Below are 24,110 nucleotides of genomic sequence, written 5' to 3'. Positions count from 1 at the left end.
AGAAGGAGTTAATGCTTGTCAAGCATTATTCTTCTACAAATTAAGTCCACAGCACAGCAGCAGACTCCCCAGCGAGAACAGATGCTAGGCAGTGATGCAACCTGTGATATTTACTTAGGCCCTGGTAGTGACCTCAGTGGATTGCAAACAAAGGATACTCTTCTCTGGAGGTAGGTAGACATACTGGTACCTTCTGTATTAAGTTGTTTTTCTTTTGATGATAGCATAATTACAGGAACCTGTTATGTGGGGTGATAAACAACGTTTATTTTGTAGTATTGATCAGAAAGCCCAGGTGACCTGAATTAGATTTTATTTCTCTCTCAATTTTTGCAACAATTTAACCAGGAACGTTTAGAAGCCATGATGCGTCGTTCATTAGAACGTAGTCAGCAGCTGGAACAGAAACAGAAGCGATGGTCATGGGGAGGAGCACTGGCTGCAGGCTCAGGAGGGAGAGATGGTAAGTGAAACAAGCTGCTGCATTGCAGATCCTGAAGTGCAAAATGCGTGAGATTAAAGATAGAAAGAAGGTACCTGTTTATAGTTACTGTGATGCTGTGAGGGTTGTTGATATGTAGCATGAATAAATGCTTTGTAATAGCTTATCAGATTTCCTGTCTATACTACCTCCTGGGAAGAAAGGTCACTCCTAAGTTTGTGGAAGCAAATCATTTTAATAGAGTAATCAGAAACTGTTTTGGGGACCACAGCAAATGCTAAAATGAAATTTTAAAAAACCCCAACACATTTAGCTTGCTACGTATTCACAAAGGAACCAAGTGCTGCCCAAATCTTTGTGGAAAACAATCTGGTTTTGTCATTGGCACTTCTAAAAGCTCAAAGGAATTTCTAGATGATTATGCAGCATTCACAGTTTAAAATGGATTTTTCCATATATTTTGTTGTTGTTGCTGCTCTTTTTGATTTGGTTTCATAATTATTTCATAATCAACCATGAACTGTTTATGTTTCAAAAAGGTATTCATCTCTCTCCTGTTTATATCATTTAAATTCACTGGGTTTCCAAATGGACTGGTTTATTTAAAAAAAACAAAAACAAAAAAAACCCTCTGCTCAGATGATGAAATATGGCTGCTGCTCTCTTCTAAACTAAGTGTAAATATATTTTTCTGTCTGTGTTAAAGCAAAAAACATTTAGCTTTATTTCACAATACAATTTTCAGGGTTTTGTCATTTAAGAAAAATCGGGAAAGAAATATACATGCAACATAATAAAAGCAACTCTTCTTCTTCTAGAAAGCAACCTCTTTATTTTTCTAATATCACTTTTATACATGATTTTTTTTAAGCTATTCAGTAATTTCTTTCACCTCTTTGCTCTGATTTTTCTGCTGTATAGGTGAATCAGAAAATACCCCACCCCCTCTCCTAGGTTTAGCTGCCAACACCCTTCCTCCAGACCCTGTGACCGCTACTGCTGCTGCTGATTCCTACAATGGTATTTCAGAGAATCACAGTTACCATAGTGTCTCGTTTATGACTGTTCTAATCACTTTAAATCATCCCCTGATCTTGTCCTTCCTAACCACTGTTTTTCTTATTATTTCAGTCCGGTACTCTACACTGTTACCATTAAAGATATGGAACAAATGTCTTTTTTTCTTTTGATTTTTGTCATCGTGAAGCAATGCATGCCTAGCATTCCAGCACAACGGAGACATTTCATAATTTTCTTACTAACTGTGGACTTGAATAACTCAATAAATTCACATCTTTGTCAAATTTGTGGGCACAAATATATGTTTCTGTAGTTTTTTTGTGTGTATGTCATTTGAGTGGTTTGTCAAGAGAGACTTGATGGGGCAGAGGTTCTATTTTAAAAACATTTCAATTATACAATAAGAGTAAATATTTATGGAGATAGCACGTCACCCATTATGTATTGATTCCTTCCAGCCCCACCCTCTACATCCACAATATGTTAAAAATCAGGATGCATTGTTGTTTTAGTATGCTGAAGTATTTTGAACATTGTAATAATGGTTACAAATTTTGATTCTGAGTTTGTCCTTTGACAACTTTATTGCATTTTATATTGTACATTAGATTAGAATATTAATTTCAAAGGACTGTGAAATAGATCTTGTATGTTTATACCAGGGATGAATCGTACAGTATGGTGTTTGGGATTTTTTTTGGTGGTGTTCGTTTTTTCCTTCAGTTGCAAATATATTTGACATATTTTGGAAATCTAGCACAGCCAATCTACTCGAGCTGTTTTTTCAAAGATGAGCACGATGGTTATGCCTGCAAAATGCATGAGTAACTGATGCACTGCAGAAACATGTATGTAAACCCCAAAACTCTTACTTTGGTGCAGACATGGGTGAATGTTCTCGCATAGCAATCTTTATGTACAAATAAGTGATTTGCAGGTTTGCATGCATTTTCTGGAAGCAGTCTTTGCACCTATCTTTTAAAAATGTGAACATAAGGAATTTTATTGCTTGCTTTAGCAGATGTCCCTTAGGCAAGACTTCCACTGATGTAAGTGGGAGTCATAGGTGAGCAAGGACTGCAGAATTTGTACCATGAATGTGAGTTACTAGCTGAGACTGCTTTGTTGTTGTCAGAAGAAACAAAATTTAAAAAATAATCAACCCCCCTTAAGCCATCCAGTATGCTTGTAGGTTCTGACCATTACATAATGAACACATCATAGTTCGCTGCTACAGTAATTGGGCATACGTGATTCCATCATTATATTGACTTATGAGTACATAGGAATAGTTATCAAGCCAAAATTTACTTTATCAAACAATATTGTAACAGAAATAAAACCAAATGTAAACAGTTGGGCTGAAACCAAGTTATTATTTTGAAAGTTCTCATGCACAAGATGGTAAAGAGGTAAATGGTGCTGTCATACGTCCTATAAATGCATACATTAGTGTTGAATATCTTGAATTTTGCATTAGAATAGTACTTTGGAGGAGCTGATATACATATCACCTCCTGTAGACTGAAGCTGAGAGAGGTCAGGGAAGAGTTCAAATTTGTTATGTTTGTGCAGCCTATGTATTTTCTTCTTGTACAGGTATTGCATTTCTTTCCTTGATACCATTTCATTAATTTGGATTTAGTATGAAGTCACTTGCTCCTGGCATTGTATTACACAGGGTATTGTAAAATTGAAATGTTAAAATCACAAATAGAAAAATTTTATCCCAAACTGTATCTTATAAAATGCTGGTATCTGCAGCAATTGGAATAGAATTATCTGTTCTGCATTATTGATTGCCCCTAGATGAATGACAAGGTCCATGAGTGAAAAAAAGAGAGGTTAATTTTGGGAGTGTTCAACATTGTAGTATGAATATAAATATCTTTAATGCGTCTCTCTGCAGCATGTGACAAACTTTCAGCTTCTACAATGAATCTGCCAAAGCAAATGGAGTCACCAATCAGTAAGCGTCTCTCCTCCTCCACAGCGGCAATAACATATTCCCCTGACAGAGGCAAGTGAATATGCTGCTTATTGTCTCTTACCAGCATAAACTCTCCTATGTTTAAAACGCACCTTCTTGTCCATAGATCTGTTTGTAACTCTTGAGTTCTTTATAATAACCAATTCTAACATTGGGGTGGTGAGTTAAATATATTAGTAAAAGATCTTAAATACTTGAAGGAGCTTTATAGCCAGTTCAGGATAATGCTGCCATGTTGGAGACGCCAGGCTGTGTGGGACTAAATGTTGCACGGCAGATATAAGTCTATGCCACAGAGGACAAAGTGCACCTTCATGTAACCATTTTGAGTGGCCAGTTATCTGCATTACTGTGGCTGAATATTGGTGAGGAATGGCAGGGCAGTGAAAACATTGGATGAATTAAAGAAAGGATGCAAATTAGGTTTTTTTTTGAGATGTGATAGTTCACACTGTGATGTATTATGCTTCTGCACCTTAAGTAAATATGAGGTTTATTTAAACAGTAAAACACAGCAAGCATTTCATTTCTTACTGGTTGTATTTCAACTCGTGATGCACTAAGAAACAGGGCTGAGCACAAAATGTAATTGCAGTAATCCTCCAAAAAGGCATTGCTTGTGATACTTTAGCCATATTAAGAAACTATATATAAAAAATGAGTGCTGGTGTGTATTTACTGGGTGTTTTATTGACAAAAGTTTGTCGTCATTGTGAGCCAGGTGGAAGTTGTCACTTGTGTCAAGATTTCTAGAGTCTTTTAATTCAACTTAAAGGCCTGATCCATGAGAGGCTCTGCAGATGATGAGCACTCTGCAAGATTAGGCCCTTTAGAAGGTAATAATTGTACAGTAAATACTGAAGGATTTGTCCCTCTGTGAATTGTTTTTTAGAACAAATGACAAATATTTTGACAGAAACAAGTAGCAACAGTAAACATGCTTCATTTTAAATTATTTTTAGAGTTGCTTAATAAATAGAAATGTAGAACTCGGAGCTTATGGTGATGGGTGACTTTATAAATGCAGGTAATAGGAATTTGTTTATAAACATATGTAGTCATATCTCATATTTATGAGGAGGAAAGGCATAAGGATGTACTGTATAAATAAGGTTTATACAACAGAAAGACTGTGCATTTTAAATGATTCCCAGGGTACTTAGCACACAAACCAGGAACTGCTCTGTCATTGGGGAAAAAGCAAACCCTTTTCATGCTGAGTCATGAAAGCAACCATTTTGCAGAACTGAAGATTCTTCTGTATAAAAAACAAGTTTAATCTACTGTATTTATATATTATTATATATATGTACAGGTTGGAAGATAATTTAGGTGTCTTAAAATGATGAAGAAAGCAGAAACCTCCTTCAGAGGAACATTAACTTCTTTAACAGCATTTTTAAATCACAGATATAACAGGTTTTCTCTTGTTCGTTCCATTTGATCATTTCACTGGTTTTATTTAAGTTATTTAAAACAAATATGTTTTTTTAGTTTTTTCTGTTAAAATTTGTTTTATTTGCTCCCATCCTTCAGCTCACCGCATGCACCTTAGTCCAGTGGAAAACTTTATTGTTTCTCGACTGCTGACTCCCACACAGTCGTCTTTAGCCAGAAGCAGAAGTACATTAATGCTTTCTGAGCAATACAATGATTCAGGTAAAAATGAAAATTGTGACCTTTGAAAATGTTAAGGTATGTGTTTAGCAGCACTTGAAAAATTGCATAGAGATACTATCTGTTCTTTTTTTTTTAATATAATTTTACTTCCATTTTGGGTAGTAATGTCTCAAAAGCATGGCAATATTTACATGTCTACCATTTTGTCCTTTTCAGTTCTTACCTTTTATTTATAAGAAAATTTGGTGACGGGGTCTTGAATTAACTAACTAAATAAAATCATCAGGAAATTCCAAACCAGGGCAGAATAATGATGAGGTAGCTCAACTTTTGGACCTACCCTAAAGGTGACCCATTTATCAGAGCAAAAGATAGCACATTAACATAGTGCTCTTTATCTTCAACACGCAAATAATATCCAAAATACAAATTAGCATTTTAAACATGTAACTTCATCCATAATTGCTTTATTGGGGCAGCAATTATTTATTATGGAATCACTTTTTTGTCTTTGTAAAGGAACAGATCATAAAAGGGTTAAGTTCTTGGGTATACTTAGAAATAAACTAGAAGCACAGAATGGAGGATATCTGTTCTAGTGATAAAAATATATATTATTCTTATAGAAATTAAGAGGGTGATGGTAGTTAGTGCTTCTTTTTTGTATATTATAAAGCTACTATAATCTATAATCCCTGCCAACACAAAACTAAATTTGGCAGCAGCCTTAGTGACTTTATGCACATGAGTAATCCCATTGACTTCAGTGGGGCTACTCACATGAGTACATATTTGCAGAATCAGGACCAAAGGTAGGAAAAGTTTTTTGTGTACTTTTTTTTCTTTTTAAAACAGACTTTCTGCAAAGGAGAATATTCAGTTTTCAGGACAAAATTGTGATAAGGTACAGCATCTCTGCCATCTGTTATCCCCATATTACGTGACTCAAATGTACTCACATTCTGTACATTACCACTTAATAAAAGGATGCTCAAAGATATATTACAAAGAAAAGAGATGTTCTCTTTTTCCTCTCCATTTTTTCTTTATGATATATAAAGACAGACTCATTAAAAGATCCTCCATTTTTTGTTTCTACATGAAAAATATTGTACTTTGGAAGTTATGATATAGAATACTTTAGCCATGAGAGAATTCCTGATTTACTGTTCACAGAGCAATTGTCTAAAGGAAAGCCAGCTCAAAATGTCAGTGTACTCCGCTCTAGATTAAAGGAGAGCTACTAAGACAAAATGAAAGTTTGTTGCTTTTTACTTCACAGAATCACAGAAAGGTGGGACTGGAAGGGACCTAAGTAGGTCATCTAGTCCAGTCCCCTGCATTGAGGCAAGACTAAATCTTTTATGGGTTCTTCATTATTTGTATAGAAGACATCAAACGTAGGGCAAAATTGTTTTTTGTTTTGCCTTTTCTCACATTCTTCCAGTTAGTATTGTTTTTTCATGTGTGTGAAAGGTGCCCAACATATTGTCAAAGTAATACGAGTAAAACATAGAATATCCTCTTTTCACAAATCTTTTGTTCAAATTGCAAGTGAAAAAAAGACGAAAAAAGGAAGGGGAAAAAGTGCTGTGATTGTGGTCACGATGCACATAACCAGTGAACTTTCAAATTCAAGGTTATGTGTAGTAACAATAACTGTGCACTTAGTAATAATTGTGCACTTAATATGTCTCAGACAAGCTTTTTTTTAGGACTCATGGGTACAGCTTTTAAAAGCACCTATTTGATCTAGGTGACTGAGGTCTTGTCCATGTTTGGAGCACTACAGCGGCACAGCTACTGCACTGCTGTAGTGCTTTGGTATAGACACTCACTACTGCAATCGGAGGGGTTCTTCCATTGGCGTAGCTAATCCACCTCCCTGAGAGGCAGTAGTTAGGCTGACAGATAGAGACCTAGCACTGTCTACACTGACACAGCTATGGCTATGCTATTAATCTTTTTTATGCATATTTAATAAAGGATATCAGCACTCTTCAGAAGAGGGGGGAAATCACAAAATCTGTATTTACAAAGTTATTCAGAATTGTTATGGGTAAAAGAGAGAGACTTTAGTGCTCAGGTATTTTATGGGCTTTTTAAAAATACACTTGGTTTTATGTTAATGCTTTTAGTGAAAGCATTTTTGGTAAATGAGACCATTCTGCACATATGAAAAAGGCACAGATTTAATGTGATTTAATTATCTATTTAAATCTTTAAAAATGTCATTTGCCATGTCTAATGTTATAACATAAAGTTGTGCTGTTTTTTCCTCTCCCCTACTTACTCTGTCCGCCTTTGCTCTTGCTATTGTACTGTAACTCTTTAGTATTCCATATCTGTCCTCGTGTAGCACCAGCTAGTCCTCTTAAATCTCCCTACAAGCCTTCCCCCATCCGAAGTGCAGAAAGGAAGAAGGCAGCATCAGCTTCCACTTCTGATACCATGAAAGGGGCAACTGCAGCTGAAGTTACACAGGTGGGTTTGGAACATGTTTTGATTGTGTTCCTGAACAAAGTTATGTTGCTTTTAGTTGCTGAGTTTCATTATTGTACAATATGGTTTTTGTTTTTGTTTTTGTTTTTAAGAACAGAAAGCAGAAAAATGTTCATGTCCATTTGTTGGTTCCATTCCCCTGCCAATCAGCAGGTTTTTAATATCTTCCTGGAAAGCAGTGTAGCCTCTATTAACCAGCATTAGTTGGAATGATACTTCTCTATTCGGGGAATCTACATTTCTGGCTGTGAAACATGTTTTCTGGAAGTGCTGTGTCTTGTGAAACCAGTACTTCTGGGACTGAGTTTACAGCTGCATGGCAAATGGGATGTCGCCACCGTTGAGAGTGTTTGGCTAGAAATAAAGCCACCCTACTAGTGAATTGGCAAATTTCCCTCATGCTCCGGTAGCTCGTCTAATGTATTGACAGCATCACTAATTTATACCTTTCAAGTTTCACTTCTTTCTGTATATATAATTTTAAGTTAATTTTATTCAACATTTTCACTATTGACAACTGTACATTTTCTATAGAGGCATGGAAACTTAACTTAGCCTGCATGTGCCTAGTCACTGCACAGCATCTGAGAACAAAAGCTCAACTTTTCTGCCAAATCCCTGACAGTTCCATATCTCTTGTAATAACTGAGAGAGACAACATGTCTGTGTAGTTGTGGAAGTCAGTAGGATTTAGATCTTTTGAAAATTCTAGCCAATGCTGTCCGGGCTCCAACGGGGGCAGTGCCCTTCTGTACCGCTCCATAAGTACTTGTTTGTAGCCTGAAAGGTATTTTTGCAGCAGCATATACTGTGTTTGCATGACATAAAAATGTATATACAGTACTGAAAAAGATCTTGCAGTTCAGTTGTATGCTGGGATTTAGAAAACTTCCATTTTATGTGAATGTTATGCAAATCTGTTTGTATGTCCTTGTGTTAATAAACTATCTGTATCATTGAAGCATTACTTTTAACTACAAGCTAAACAAAAACACCTGAATTTCTTTTTCTAGACTGAAAAGATAAAGAGAGAGAAGCGACCCACAACACCTGTTTCATCATCTGGCGTGGGATCCCCACTGAGAAGATCTGATTCTCCTGCAAGCATGTCTAAAAGATCTGCATCACCTGCACCACCGAAGTATGAATATTTTCTCATTGCTTCAGTACTCTTTGAGAATGTCCCTGTTGCCATAGGAAAACCATTAACTGCTCAGGGGCTTCCTTAGAAATTTGATTAAAATTCAGATTAATTTTTTTTTAATATTATTGTGTTAATGGCTCTCTGATAACATTTCTCCATCTTTCTTAGTCCCACTCATGAACTGATTGGTGTTAGCCTTTCATTTGGTAGCTCATGTTAAATCTGGTTGAGTTAGCCTGTGTTTAGTTATGTAGCATAGAAGTAAGTGTGTGTGTGTGTGTGTTGGGGGGAGGGGTTAAAGCCATCCTTCTCTATCTAAGAAGAAAGAAATTGTCAAGAGTACAAACACTACATATTAGTCTAACTCCTTTTTTGATACATTTAATGTTGCAGTTTCTATTGCTGACCATGGCAGTCCAATCCACAAAAAAATTTATCCTTAACGTCCTTATAGCTTGATTCTTTCTTTCTTTAGGTCAGTGTACTATTGTGTTTGAGGTGATGACTGCCTAGAACAATTTTGTTTTACCCATTTTTTTCTGTGCCCCTTGGAACATTCATACCTCAGTCTCATCCATCTCTGATATGATCTCCTTTTTCTAATTAGCACAAAGGTTTTTAACCTTGCCACATGAGTCCAGTTTGACACACACCCATCTTCTTTAACAACAATAAAAAACAAAAACCCAGCCCTCCCTCTTTCAAACTTTTTGTGTGTGGCCTCTTGACAGAAGAGTTTTGTGCATATAAGTTTAGTGTTAGTCGGACGAAATAGTGTGGGGAATTCATGGAGACGTTTCCAAAAGCAGTCTAGCCTTTGACACTGTGGCTATGTCTCTGCTATGAGCTAAGGGTGGAATTACACCTGCTTGTGTGCACACATTTGTGTTAACTCTCATGGAGCTAACATGAGTACAAACAGCAGTGTAACCAGGGAAGCACCAATAGCGGGAGCGGAGGCCATGCCGAGCACAAATCCTCCTGAGCCATACTCGGTATGGCTCAGCTCTGCCTCCACTACCACTACTGATGCTACAATGTACCATTGCTGTATTGCTGTTTATACTCATGAGTTAGTGCAAGTATGTATACATAAGCAAAGGAATCACCCCCCTGCCTTTCAGTGTAGACATAGCCTGTATTGATGCACATCTTGTACCTTACAGAAGACCGCTCACACTCAGCCACAAAACATTCCATCCTGGGTCACAATCAAATATCCTATTTAAATATACAGTAAAGACTTGTATGTTCCAAATGTTGGCGTTACATGAATTTGGACTGAGACAAATTCATGTAACATTGAAGAATGAAAAGGCAACTCTGCAGAGGACCCAATTTTTTAAGCATCATTTTGGACAGTTCAGGGAAAACTTCTGCTCAGTGTGTGATGGCAGTCAAAAATGTAAACAAAAATTAGTTGATAGGATATAAAATAATTCCAGAAATATTATAAAAATGATGGTATTTCTTAACAGTGCAATCATCCTGTCTCATAGATATACAAGAAATAGAGGAGGTTCGGGAATGCGAGAGTAGCGACGTGGAAACACTTCTGGATGAGTAGACAATGAAAATGTTTAGTTTAAAAAGATGATAAATAAGGGACATGATCAAGAGATACAAACTAATGAATGGTACAGAGTGGGAGAATAGTAGTACCTGATTTACCTTTTCTCATATCATGGAACAAGGGGACGTTAAATGAAATTGAAAGGCAGCAAACTTATAACTGATAAAGGAAATACTTTATTTTTCAATGCCTTTAACCTATGAAATTAGTTAACATAAAAGATTGAGGCCAAGAAATTAGATATTTTTTAAAATAGACACTTATATGAATAATAACATCCACAATTACTTTGGACAAAGACCTAGTGAAATGATTAAAAGAAAGAAGCTTGTTCCACTAAAAGGGCCAAGAATATTCCTGGGGGCATTTGGCACCAAAAAATTAAAAATTCTGCACACAATATTGCAAAATTCTGCAAATTTTGTCAAAATAACACCACATAATCTCACCAGTTTCAATTATTTTGGTAATTTATTTCAACAAATATGACTGTAACAATACAGAGACGCACACAAATTCCCCCAGGAGTAGAGAGTCAAAGAAACCCCTATGACAACCAAGTCCCTGTTTCTCTGCACCCGCCCCCCACCCAGAGCCCAGCCGGGGGGTGACACACCAACAACCCCTCCCCCACAGAGCCCATCCTCAGTCCCCCCCAAGGTAATATACCTGCACCACCACCCCCAGAGCCCAGCCGTGCCCTCACCCTGCCACAGAGCCCAGGGATCCAGAGGAAGAAACAGCTTGATGCTCAGTCTCAGGCTTGCATGGAGTTTTCTGCGTACCACTGTCTCCTTCCCTCAGGACATGTGGGGAACTGCAGCTGCCAGGAACCCTCTAGGTCCCTCTTCCGACAGTGTCTTCTATGTGCGAGCTAAAATCTGCAGCCCATGTCTGTGGGGGAAAGGAAATTCTGCATGCATATTAATTTCTTCAAAATTCTGCGTTGCGCAGTGGCATAGAATTCCCCCAGGAGTACAAGAAGAATGAAAGAGTGATAATATGATGAGGCAAAATGGGGTATAAAGGAGATGCCAAAAGAACACTATTAGAAGACGAGAGGAAGTATACAAAGTTGTGTGAAGGTTTCAGAGTAGCAGCCGTGTTAGTCTGTATTCGCAAAAAGAAAAGGAGTACTTGTGGCACCTTAGACTAACAAATTTATTTGAGCATAAGCTTTCGTGAGCTACAGCTCACTCATGAGTCGGGAAATGGCATGAAACACAGAAAAGTTTAGAATGATAATCTTAACTTAATATGGAAGTCTGTTAATGGGCAGGGAAGTTGACAGTGGGATAGCTTGTCAAAAACAAGGAATTCTTTTTAATTTCTCAGTTGCCAATGGATATTGATTATTTTAAGTGTTTATCGCCTTCAAGATATTTCCCCAGGTCAATAATACTTAGCACTTTTATAGCTCTCTTCATCTTCAAAGATCTTGAAAACATCAGCTAATTTTCATAACATTCCTGTAAGGGTGGGTAGATAAGTATTATTACCCTATTTTATGGATAGACCGAGTGATTGAAGGCCACATTGGGCTTGCCTTTAGTGAAGTGAGACGTTCCACTGAAGTCAGTGAGACTACTTGCCTGAGTAAAGCAAGCAGGATTTAGCCCTAATTGACTTGCCATAAGGAATAAGCCATAGAGGGAGCCAGTGCTAGGGCCAGGAATAGAAAGCAGAAGTTTTGGCCCCAAGTCCTCTGTTCAGGCCATTAGATTCTCTCTCAGATCAATATCTGGAAGCATGTCTGTTTAAAATTATTGTTCCCTTGCTAGTTTTTCTCTGTTTACATTTGATCTGCCTGTCTGCACAAGTCCCCATTTCTTCTAACTTTCTTTGGGCCCAGCCATAGTTCTCCTGGGAACTGACAGGCCCCAACCTTGTCAAGCATCTGCAAATTTTCATACTTTGTAACATATTGTTTCCTGTAGGACACTTGATGTACTCTGTGTATGTGTCTGTGTATGTGTGTGTATGTATGTATGTATAATTTTTTTAAAAGATGGAAAAGTGAACCAATGAAGGTTCTCCTTGGGTGGTTGTCTTCTTTTTCTGTTCTGTGTTTGTTTACCAGTATGCTCTGGCTTCTGTTGCTCAACCAATTTAGATTTTTGCTGCCAGTCAAGTTTACTAACTATGGCCCAATCCTGCAATTTGATCCATGTGGGAGGAGTTCTGTCTGGGCTCAGGATCTATCTTCATGGATCAAATTGCAGGATCATGGCCATAAAGGTATTGAAATCAGTTTTTTTTTAAGTTTTGAAAAGATCCATACAAGACCCCACTAGAAATACCAGTGTTCAGTGATTAATTCCCTGTTAACAGTTACATTTTTAGATCCATCAGTTAGCCAGTTTTTAATCCATTCAGTATGCAACCTTGATTTTTCAACCCAATATTGACTTGACTGAGGGAAGGCGAGAAATAAGTAAAGCCACATATTAATTGTTGGATCTACAGTATTTAAAGTTTACCAGCATTAGAGATAGTCAGCTAACAGAAGGCACTGAGACGCACCAGTTTCAGAGCTGTGTTGACTTAACTGATGAGGATATTCAGACAAAATAGTAAAGCCAGGCAAAGCTGTGTTGGTTCGTGCACTATTAGTAAGGCTAAGATTTTGTCATGGATATTTGTAGTAAAAGTCAGGGACAGGTGATGGGCAATAAATAAAAAACCACGGAAGCCCGTGATCTGTCCCTGACTTTTATTAAAAACATCCCTGACAAAATGGGGAGGGAGGACGGTCTAGCATCCTGCCTCCCTCCCCTTCCCCGCCCCGCAACTGGGAGCTGCATGGGATATCATTTCCCAGTGGCTAGAAGGGGTCTCCATGAAGGGCTCAGAGCTGCAGGGGCTTCCCCACCATCCACGGCAGCTGGGGAGCTGTGGGGGTGGGGGACGCTGCCAGCAGTGGAGGCTGGGGAGCTGGGAGGGGAGCCCTGCCTGCCTGCAGCCACTGAACAGCTCTGGGAGTCCCTCTGCTGGAAGTTGGGCTGCTGCTGCAGGGTCCCCCCTGCCACAGTGGCTGGTCAGCTGCGGGACCCCCAATGTCACGGAGGTCATGGAAGTCACGGATTCCGTGACATAATCTTAGTCTTAACTATTAGTAATGAAAGGAAAAAATGAACCAAACTCTGGCAATAGGGGGAAAATTGCATCCAGGCTTTTGAGAAAATATTACAAATTATGAACCGTAAAAAGCAGACATGTTAATGCTAAAGAATAGTCTGACAGCATCCTTTCAAAAAGAAAAACCTGAAAATATGTCAGTCCCTTGGGTTTGAATTAAAGTGGACATAAAACAAACAGGATGTCTGAGCTATTCATTTCTGATTTAATATCAGCCTTCTAAACCACAGCATGGTCTTCCACTTCATGAGCTATTGTGAATCTGGCTTTTAAAGCAACACATAGTTCTCTTCCCTACTCCCTTTAGATAAAATTGGACGTGACCTCTGACTGGCACATATTGAGAGACTTAGATTTTTTTTTTTATTTTTTTGTTCTTGTTTATTTTGAAGCTTTATGAATCTTCTGGTGCAGCAGGACATATATCTCACCTGTCCTTGCTTCAGCTAAAATAACCTCAGAACTCCTCCTGTGGAGTTTCCTGCACATTCTTCCGCCATGCGAGGGTCATCTTTTCCCCCTTAGAAGTGGCAGGTGTTGACCCACAAACACCAGTGAATCCTCAGACCCTTTGGAGGGCTTGTGCCCGTGTTGGTGTTTACCCTTGCTCTGTTTCTTCTGGTGCCATGTCAGTACAGCAACAGCAAGAGTTATGCTGACAGGGTCTCCCCACCAGCTGCCCCCAGAACACTGCCAAAGGAAGGTTTGTCAGAACAGGGAGGAAAGGTGGGTATGTTAATTAGTCTATCAGAAAAATTCTATGCTGTAGGTTGAAGGAGAATGCCTCTTCCACAGCTGTCCCTGCTTCATGTATTTACATTCAGGTAACTTACTGTGTTACCAATTCCTCCTGGGGTTTATTTGTCATTGATAAAGGATCCTTTTCTATATAACTTTCTTGTCTTTCTCAGCCTGATCCCATAAGTCATAAAGTATCCTAAATTTCCATCTTCCTTCTAGGATTGCATTCCCTGTTTCTAGTTCACCAAAAAAATATAAAAAAACCACCACCACCAAACCATCAAGAAAGAAAGTGTATGGATCACGCCAAAGATTCCTTTATATATATTTTTTTCTAATAATCCTATTTTCTATCCACACAATTCGTAGAGCCCTGCAAATCCACGGATATCTGCTTTGTATCCACAGACCATTGTTGCTCTTCACAGCTCAGATGAGGATACAAATTTTGTATCTGTGTAAGGCTCTGCATCACATTCACCTGAATGGAGCGGCTGTCACCCAGCCCTCAGGCTCCAGCTCTGCTCTCTGAATCACGCAGCAGTGCGATATGTGGCAATATGGGAGTTGTTGTCCCCAGCTTGCTCAGACAGAGGAGGTGAACTACAACTCCCAGAAGGGAGAGAGCCAAATGCCATTTTGAAAGAGATGTGCTTGTACTTTTAAATTAGTGGGCAGCGACGGCAGGCACTGTGAGGAGAGTAGTTGTTGCCACTGTCTGTCCTGGCCTGGTCTGTGTGCGTTAGAGCCACCGCAACTGCATGGGCGGTGCTGTATATGAGGGCCCAGGATTGTAGTCTCCCTGTCTGGAGTGGGGAAGGAGGTACAGCGTGGGTGGCAGGGCAGGAGGTCTCTGGGGAGAAGTGGAGGGCAGTTGGTAAGCAGGTGCTTGGCATACCCCTGCATCACTGCACGATGACCTGCGGAGCTGTTAGTAGAGCCCTGCAAACCCGTGGATATCTGCAGACAAGTTTTGCAGATCAGATATGGATACAAATTTTTGTATCCACTCAGGGCTCTAGACATTTGGGTTAATCCTTTCAGTAAAGAGAAAAAAGAAGAGGAGAAAAGGAGAAACTTGTTTCAAATAATGACCCCCTACTGGCATCTTGGAATAGAGGAATGCTAGAGGTGTCAATTTACGGTACTCTTAAATGCAAAGAGAAAATCATCAAATCAAAGCAATGTTCCCTTTTATATATTTCTGACTGGCACCTACTGTGGGATTTGAAAACTTCAGAATGCAGATTCTTATTGCTGATATAAATTTTGTTGAACAGCTGTTCCTCTATCACTGTGCAATATTGTCATTTTTACAGTTGAGTTATAGGTTTTATTTCTGGCTTTTAGCAAATATCAAAGCAAGTCAACCACCCTTCTCCTTTCCTCTCCTCAGACAACCACACAATAAAATGTAGAGAGATTTATTACTCGAGTTACCATTTTAACTCGTGTTTTGGCTCCAGTGTAGTATGCGGTGCAGTTCTTTTGTCCTAGTCCTCAAAGTAGATCAAGAGATTTAATTGCTCATTACGAGGCTCCTTCCCTACCAACCTCTTTAATATAAACTTGTTGGCATCCCTTAATCAGAATAAAATTACTGCTGTGGTAATGCTAAATGTGATGACTGAGCCTTAATTATATGACTGTTTCTCCTCCTGTCACAACACCTAAAACAGAGTTGCCAGAAATGTGTTCTGAAATGGAAAAGGTGATTTAAGAAACTGAGGTAGAGGGTGAATGCAATCTGGTTGGGAAGTAATATCCTCTGTGCAATGGAAAAGGATAGACTGAGGGATGGCTATCAGTTTTTATTTACAAATTTTATTTTATTAAATAAAAAATATAGGGATGGTTTTAGCTTTAACCTTGAACATTATCACACGTGCGCGCACATGAAAGCTAAAAGGGTTTCTCTGTGTAGCTGATACACTTCATTTATTTTTATTTATTTATTTTGTGTCCTAGGTGTGCATGATATTTTATTTTAGGTGTAAATAAAACAAGGTCATTTCCCCAAGGAGTTTACGTTCTAACTCAAATGAAATTTGGACACACGCAGATAGAAGGGGAATGCAAAGAACAAAAAGGGGAAAGTTAGATCAATAGGCTTTGCTTGGAGAGTGGACTGTTAAAGAAATTATTTGGATACACAAATTCCCCCCCCCCCCCCCCCGAATCCCCCTACTTCAGGCCTGTCTAGACTAGGGGCATATCTTTTAAAGGAACCTAAGTCCCATTTTGAAAAATGACTTTCCATGAAAATCAGGCTCCTAAGTGCCACATTACTTCTGAAAATAGAACTTGGATATCTAAAACATGTAAGTGCTTTGTAAATGTTACCCTGGGAAAATAGTTCATGTCTGAAAACATGTTTGATAACCTGATTTTAAACAAGGACTTTGCACCTGGTACAAACACAGTTTAAAAGTGTGTTAGATGGTTGTGGCCAAGCCTGGGCTCCCCACTAGGGTCAACCATGATCAGCTAACACACTTTTAAACTGTGTCTATGCTAGGTGCAAAGTTCAAGTTTAAAAAAGTTAGCTCACATGTTTCTAAATGTGAATTATTTTCCTATTGTAGACATACCCTTAGAATAGTTAAATTCCTGTTGTGTGCTATTCTGAAACACCTCACAGAAGCTGTGTTTGAAGGAGAGATTCAAATGATAGGCAGGAGCAGGGTTGTACAGCACCATAAGGATGGGAATCAGAACTTAGGCAGTGGAAGCTGAAGGAAAGCCAGTGCAGGAATTCAGAAAGGCACATGACACTGATAAAGTAGTGGAACCCTTGACTTTTTCAGTGTAAGAAGAGGCTGGAGCAGAATGCCATGAAGAAGAGGTTGTACTAATCAAAGTGGTAGATGACCCTTGTCCACGCTTGGGTTTTTTTTTTTGGTCACTGCTAAAGGATAACTTAGTTTACTTAAGTCTTTTTAATTAGAATGAAGAGGAGCAGTTTATTTTATAGATATTAAAAATCAAATTGCAGGATTAATTATCAGGCTATATGTGGAGGGAGAAGAGATAGGAGTTGCATGACACCAAGATTGCAATACTGGAGGATGTGGGGAAAATATTTATTAACAGTGGAAAAGGAAAAGTCTGGGAGGGAAAGTCCAATTGAATTCATATACAATTACTCACTGAGAGATACATTTTTCAAAGAGATTTAAATGTTTGTGCAGTCACTTGTGCGTGCAAAAGACAAATTTGTTCATACAAAATTGGGTAGTTCCGGTTTTGCATACAAAAATTTGGGCCCAGGGTTTTAAATGCAAATTTGTATGAACAGAACCATAGTACTTAGAAACTTCGTCATTTCATTCTGTTTGTACTATTGCAGATTTTTCAAGGCTGCGTAGCCATGCGTACCATTCTGCAATGCCAAGTTTTTGTGCACATTTCCTTTGTCAAATGAATGGCTCGGTAGGATAGGTCGGAAGGAGAGATGACAACGTGCATATCTCTTAATTGCTGCTTCTTATGGTGGGGTTCACTTAGGGTTAACTAAATTCCTCACCTATTTCTGGATGCATTTTCTAAATATAGTAATTGTAAATATACAATAGTAATCCAATAGAAAGTGTTGCAGGTAAAATTGCCTAATTTCAAATTTACTTCGTATTTATGGAGTTGATAAGGAGAAGCTTAAAGGTTGAGTCAAGCAAAAATTTATATAGAGTTTTATCTATTGCTCCTCATTAAATACTAAGTAGAGTCTTCAAAGATGTTTGATAGTTTACTTCTAAAGTAAAGCGAAGGTTACAAAAAAAGGACTTTGCTCTTTGTAACTTTCTGTCAACTTGCCAAGTCTTTCAATAAGACAGTCCTTCCTTGACTAGTTAAATTAAGATATTTGAGAGGGAACAGAATTGAGAGGTAAAAAATCAGAAATGTACCCATGCTCAGCTGTGCCAAGAACAGGCGACTGTGCCCACAGATCCTAGCAGTGGATGTGCATGAGGAGGCACTGTCTGCCCAGGTTCCCATTTCCTCTCACCCCTGGAGAATCCTCCCCAAGCCTTCGGCCTTCTGACTCCATGAGTTTGTAGGAGAGGAGGGGCCAATAAGTCTCTTCTAGATTCTCTTTCTCGCTCCCTCCTCCTCCAGACAAATGTTCCTACAGTCAGACTAGAGGAGATGCCATGCTTTGACCCCCAGAAAATTATTCCTATAAACTTAAGGGACTAGTTGAGAAGATAGAGAAATCTATCCCTCCTCAGATTGAAAAGTTAGTCTAACCTAGTGAAAAGAAAAGGAGACAAACACCTTCAAGATCTCTATCAAGAGTTCTTATAACTACAATACCCACCTGCTAAAACAGATTGACAGAGCTAGAAGAGTAGCCAGAAGTTACTTTCTACAGGACAGGCCCAACAAAGAAAATAACAGAAGGCCACTAGCCATCACCTTCAGCCCCCAACTAAAACCTCTCCAACGCATCATCAAGGATCTACAACCTATCCTGAAGGACTACCCATCACTCTCACAGATCTTGGGAGACAGGCCAGTCCTTGCTTACAGACAGCCCCCCAACCTGAAGCAAATACACACCGGCAACCACACGCCACACAACAAAAACGCTTTCCAGGAACCTTTCCTTGCAACAAAGCCCGTTGCCAACTGTGTCCACATATCTATTCAGGGGACACCATCATAGGGCCTAATCACATCAACCACACTATCAGAGGCTCGTTCACCTGCTCATCTACCAATAAGATATGTGCCAGCAATGCCCCTCTGCCATGTACAGTGGCCAAAGTGGACAGTCTCTACGTAAAAGAATGAATGGACACAAATCAGACGTCAAGAATTATAACATTCAGAAACCAGTCGGAGAACACTTCAATCTCTTTGGTCATTCAATTACAGACCTAAAAGTGGCCGTTCTTCAACTTTCAAAGTTCAAGTTTCAAAAAAACTTCAAAAACAGACTCCAACGAAAGACTGCTGAATTGGAATTAATTTATAGACTGGATACAATTAACTTAGGCTTGAATGAAGACTGGGAGTGGATGTGTCATTACACAAAGTAAAACTACTTCCCCATATTTGTTTTCCCCCCCTACTGTTCTTGTAAAGTGCTGGAAATGGCCTACCTTTGATTATCACTACAAAAGGTTCTCCCTTCCTCCCCCCCCCTTGCTGGTAATAGCTCTCCTTTCCTGATTACTCTTGTTACAGTCTGTATGGTAACACCCATTGTTTCATGTTCTCTGTGTATATAAAATCTCCCCACTATATTTTCCATTGTATGCATCCAGTGAAGTGAGCTGTAGCTCACAAAAGCTTATGCTCTAATAAATTTGTTCGTCTCTAAGGTGCCACAAGTACTCGTTTTCTTTTTACGGATACAGACTAACACGGCTGCTACTCTGAAATCTAACCTAGTGATGTCTGTTGAATTATTTGCTATGTTCAAGATGATTATGCAAAATCTGGACTATAATTTGTATAGGAGGGGTACGCGTGGTATTCCAAAACTGCATTGTAATGATCTTCCCAGAGTTTTAACTAGTTAATCAAGTTATTTCCACATATCTATGTTCGTTCTCTCTCTCTCTCTCTCTCTCTCTCTCTCTCTCTCAAAAAACAACCCTTGTATTCTTAGAGTCCAGTACTCCCTTAAGTGTGAGTAATCCATGCAGGGGAATAGAAACTCAGTGAAAAGAGAAAAGGAGTACTTGTGGCACCTTAGAGACTAACAAATTTATTTGAGCATAAGCTTTCGTGAGCTACAGCTCACTTCATCGGATGCATTTGGTGGAAAAAGCAGAGGAGAGATTTATATACACACACACAGAGAACATGAAACAATGGGTTTATCATACACACTGTAAGGAGAGTGATCACTTAAGATAAGCCATCACCAGCAGCGGGGGGGGGGGAAAGGAGGAAAACCTTTCATGGTGACAAACAAGGTAGGCTAATTCCAGCAGTTAACAAGAATATCAGAGGAACAGTGGGGTGTGGGGTGGGAGGGAAAAATACCATGGGGAAATAGTTTTACTTTGTGTAATGACTCATCCATTCCCAGTCTCTATTCAAGCCTAAGTTAATTGTATCCAGTTTGCAAATTAATTCCAATTCAGCAGTCTCTCGTTGGAGTCTGTTTTTGAAGCTTTTTTGTTGAAGACTCAGGTCTGTAATCGAGTGACCGGAGAGATTGAAGTGTTCTCCAACTGGTTTTTGAATGTTATAATTCTTGTCGTCTGATGTGTGTCCATTCATTCTTTTACGTAGAGACTGTCCAGTTTGACCAATGTACATGGCAGAGGGGCATTGCTGGCACATGATGGCATATATCACATTGGTAGATGCGTAGGTGAATTAGCCTCTGATAGTGTGGCTGATGTGATTAGGCCCTATGATGGTATCCCCTGAATAGATATGTGGGCAGAGTTGGCAAGGATAGGTTCCTGGGTTAGTGGTTCTGTTGTGTGGTGTGTGGTTGCTGGTGAGTATTTGCTTCAGATTGGGGGGCTGTCTGTAAGCAAGGACTGGTCTGTCTCCCAAGATCTGAGAGAGCGATGGCTCGTCCTTCAGGATAGGTTGTAGATCCTTGATGATGCGTTGGAGAGGTTTTAGTTGGGGGCTGAAGGTGATGGCTAGTGGCGTTCTGTTGTTTTCTTTGTTGGGCCTGTCCTGTAGTAGGTGACTTCTGGGTACTCTTCTGGCTCTGTCAATCTGTTTCTTCACTTCAGCAGGTGGGTATTGTAGTTGTAGGAATGCATGATAGAGATCTTGTAGGTGTTTGTCTCTGTCTGAGGGGTTGGAGCAAATGCGGTTATATCGTAGCGCTTGGCTGTAGACAATGGATCGACAATGTAGACAATGGCTCCAACCCCTCAGACAAACACCTACAAGATCTCTATCATGCATTCCTACAACTACAATACCCACCTGCTGAAGTGAAGAAACAGATTGACAGAGCTAGAAGAGTACCCAGAAGTCACCTACTACAGGACAGGCCCAACAAAGAAAATAACAGAACGCCACTAGCCATCACCTTCAGCCCCCAACTAAAACCTCTCCAACGCATCATCAAGGATCTACAACCTATCCTGAAGGACGGCCCATCACTCTCACAGATCTTGGGAGACAGACCAGTCCTTGCTTACAGACAGCCCCCCAATCTGAAGCAAATACTCACCAGCAACCACACACCACACAACAGAACCACTAACCCAGGAACCTATCCTTGCAACAAAGCCTGTTGCCAACTCTGTCCACATATCTATTCAGGGGATACCATCATAGGGCCTAATCACATCAGCCACACTATCAGAGGCTCGTTCACCTGCGCATCTACCAATGTGATATATGCCATCACGTGCCAGCAATGCCCCTCTGCCATGTACATTGGCCAAACTGGACAGTCTCTACGTAAAAGAATGAATGGACACAAATCAGACGTCAAGAATTATAACATTCAAAAACCAGTTGGAGAACACTTCAATCTCTCTGGTCACTCGATCACAGACCTAAGAGTGGCTATACTTCAACAAAAAAGCTTCAAAAACAGACTCCAACGAGAGACTGCTGAATTGGAATTAATTTGCAAACTGGATACAATTAACTTAGGCTTGAATAGAGACTGGGAATGGATGAGTCATTACACAAAGTAAAACTATTTCCCCATGGTATTTCTCCCTCCGACCCCACCCCGCACTGTTCCTCTGATATTCTTGTTAACTGCTGGAATTAGCCTACCTTGCTTGTCACCATGAAAGGTTTTCCTCCTCCTCCCTCCCCCCCCCCTGCTGGTGATGGCTTATCTTAAGTGATCACTCTCCTTACAGTGTGTATGATAAACCCATTGTTTCATGTTCTCTGTGTGTGTGTGTGTGTGTGTGTGTGTGTATAAATCTCTCCTCTGCTTTTTCCACCAAATGCATCCGATGAAGTGAGCTGTAGCTCACGAAAGCTTATGCTCTAATAAATTTGTTAGTCTCTAAGGTGCCACAAGTACTCCTTTTCTTTTTGCGAATACAGACTAACACGGCTGCTACTCTGAAACCTGTCAGTGAAAAGAGTTTCCTTCTGATCCTTTCTTTGGGGGCTCAGGGCTGTCTATCCCCAAATCCATGGATCTTGGGGCATCTGAGACACCCAAGGGCCATTGGCATAATGGCTTTTTGTCTCCACACTGCTGTATTGCCTCAGCATTGCTGTCCAGTCTTCCTGCAGCTCCTCTTCTTCCCTGGATCGCACAGCTCCAGACTAGCTAACTTGGGTCTGAGAGTGGCCTATTAAAGATGACAATAACGCAACTAATTGTGCAAAACAACATGAGGGAAAGAAACTTTTCCTGGTGATCAATTTATGACCTGAAACATGGAGATGATAATCGCTAAAACTTTCTATCTTGGCTAGTGCAGTTCAAGATCCAATTTTACAGTAGTGTCTGATCACTTCAAGCTGCAGATACATTTGCATAAAGGTTTCCATTTAACCCATTTTTTTTCAGTTATTCATAACTTGTTGAAATTTGCTATGTGTGGTAGCTCCCTGAATAAGGTTATAGAACACATTATACTATGGTACAGGAAATTTATATTCTATTATGTTACATGAAAAATGTGATTATGTAATTAAAATTGTATCATAACTGCATAGCCTCAAGGGTGCAAAGTGAATATATAATGCTCTCTTAATATAGATATTTTTAATATGAAGTTCATATTTATATTTTTTGTAAGATAATAAACGGTTTGCATCAGTATTCTAAGGCAGAGAATTGTACAGGATTTTTTGCCAACTTTACAAGTATTTAAAGTATTTAGCACATTATTGATGCTATATAAATAACAGATAGTATTTCCTCTTATCCATGTTTGTTTCCTTGTAATCTCTGTTCTTTAATACGTGCATATTTTTAAGGAAATAGCATAAAAAGCACACCTTTGACAGAGTGTTCTGATAAGCTATCTATGGCATATGCTTACCCAAAATCCATTATCAGCATCATTGCCACTGCTTACACAGTGCAACAAAAACATTTCTAATACCTAAGTTTTCAGTGTCCAGGTTATCATAGACATGATGCTGATCGAAGCACTTAACGAGTGATCTGGATCAAACCTGGCCTACTCCAGGTAAATCTTTAGACATGTGGAGTGGGAGATGTACGTATGTATATGTAATAAATTCAAGCCAGTAAGTTACATACTCTTCTATTTCTATATCTATATATAAACACACTCTCCTTATTACTAACATTTCATTTCCTTGATAGTCTGAGATACTGTGTCAAAGCTTACAAGAAAGGAGTAGCAAATATCTGTTAAGATAGAACTTCATACTAAATCGCATATAATTTATGGTGTGTGAGACTTTTCTTTCCCTCTCTTCCTCCCTCTCCCTCCCCAACCCCAGGACAGTTACAAAGACGTATATACAGTCTCCTAAAAATGTTAAACAATATCCTGCATCTCCTGTGAAGCACCGTGTCACCTCTAATCTCAACCAGGAGACTCCTAAAAAGAAAGCAGACAAGGAGAAAGAGAACACCATTAGCCACAAACGCCAGCTATCTTCCACTGAGGAGGAGGTGGGCCAAGCAGTTGCTGAGAAACATGTGCCTTCTGCAGGAAAGACTGAAAGCGGTGAAGGTGGGTTTTGCTGCAAGGATCTATCTAAAGCTGCTGCCAGTACATGATACTTTTAAACAAGGGGATTTCTTTCTTTTCCTAAAGTTGCTTGTAAATCTGAAGTTTGGAGTATCTATTGAAATCACTAGTTATACAATTTCCACTGTGGCGATGTGGATAAATTCTTAACGATAAAAATGCAACATGAGGTGGCCAAACTGAGGATTCCCATCAATGCCTCTCATGGACCAGGGTTTTCAAAAATAAGAGCCTGAAGTTAGTCATTGTCATCAATGGAAACAGAAGGGTGCATGGTTTTGAAAATCAGGTCACCTTATTTA

General features: G+C 39.3%; 1 protein-coding gene across 1 annotated transcript in view; it reads left to right on the top strand.

Moving 5' to 3' along the window:
- The window catches only part of MAP7D2 (MAP7 domain containing 2), a 123,685-nt gene that overhangs the window by 82,710 nt on the left and 16,865 nt on the right, over positions 1–24,110 (top strand). The window contains 7 exon segments of the mRNA XM_038388251.2: positions 349–463; positions 1,364–1,462; positions 3,372–3,482; positions 4,989–5,111; positions 7,408–7,556; positions 8,588–8,715; positions 23,555–23,790. Of these exon segments, the coding sequence (XP_038244179.1) occupies positions 349–463; positions 1,364–1,462; positions 3,372–3,482; positions 4,989–5,111; positions 7,408–7,556; positions 8,588–8,715; positions 23,555–23,790 (961 nt within the window).

Source organism: Dermochelys coriacea, chromosome 1 (genome assembly GCF_009764565.3).
Source record: "Dermochelys coriacea isolate rDerCor1 chromosome 1, rDerCor1.pri.v4, whole genome shotgun sequence".
Taxonomy (NCBI): Eukaryota; Metazoa; Chordata; order Testudines; family Dermochelyidae; genus Dermochelys; species Dermochelys coriacea.
This window is presented reverse-complemented; position numbering and strand designations above follow the sequence as displayed.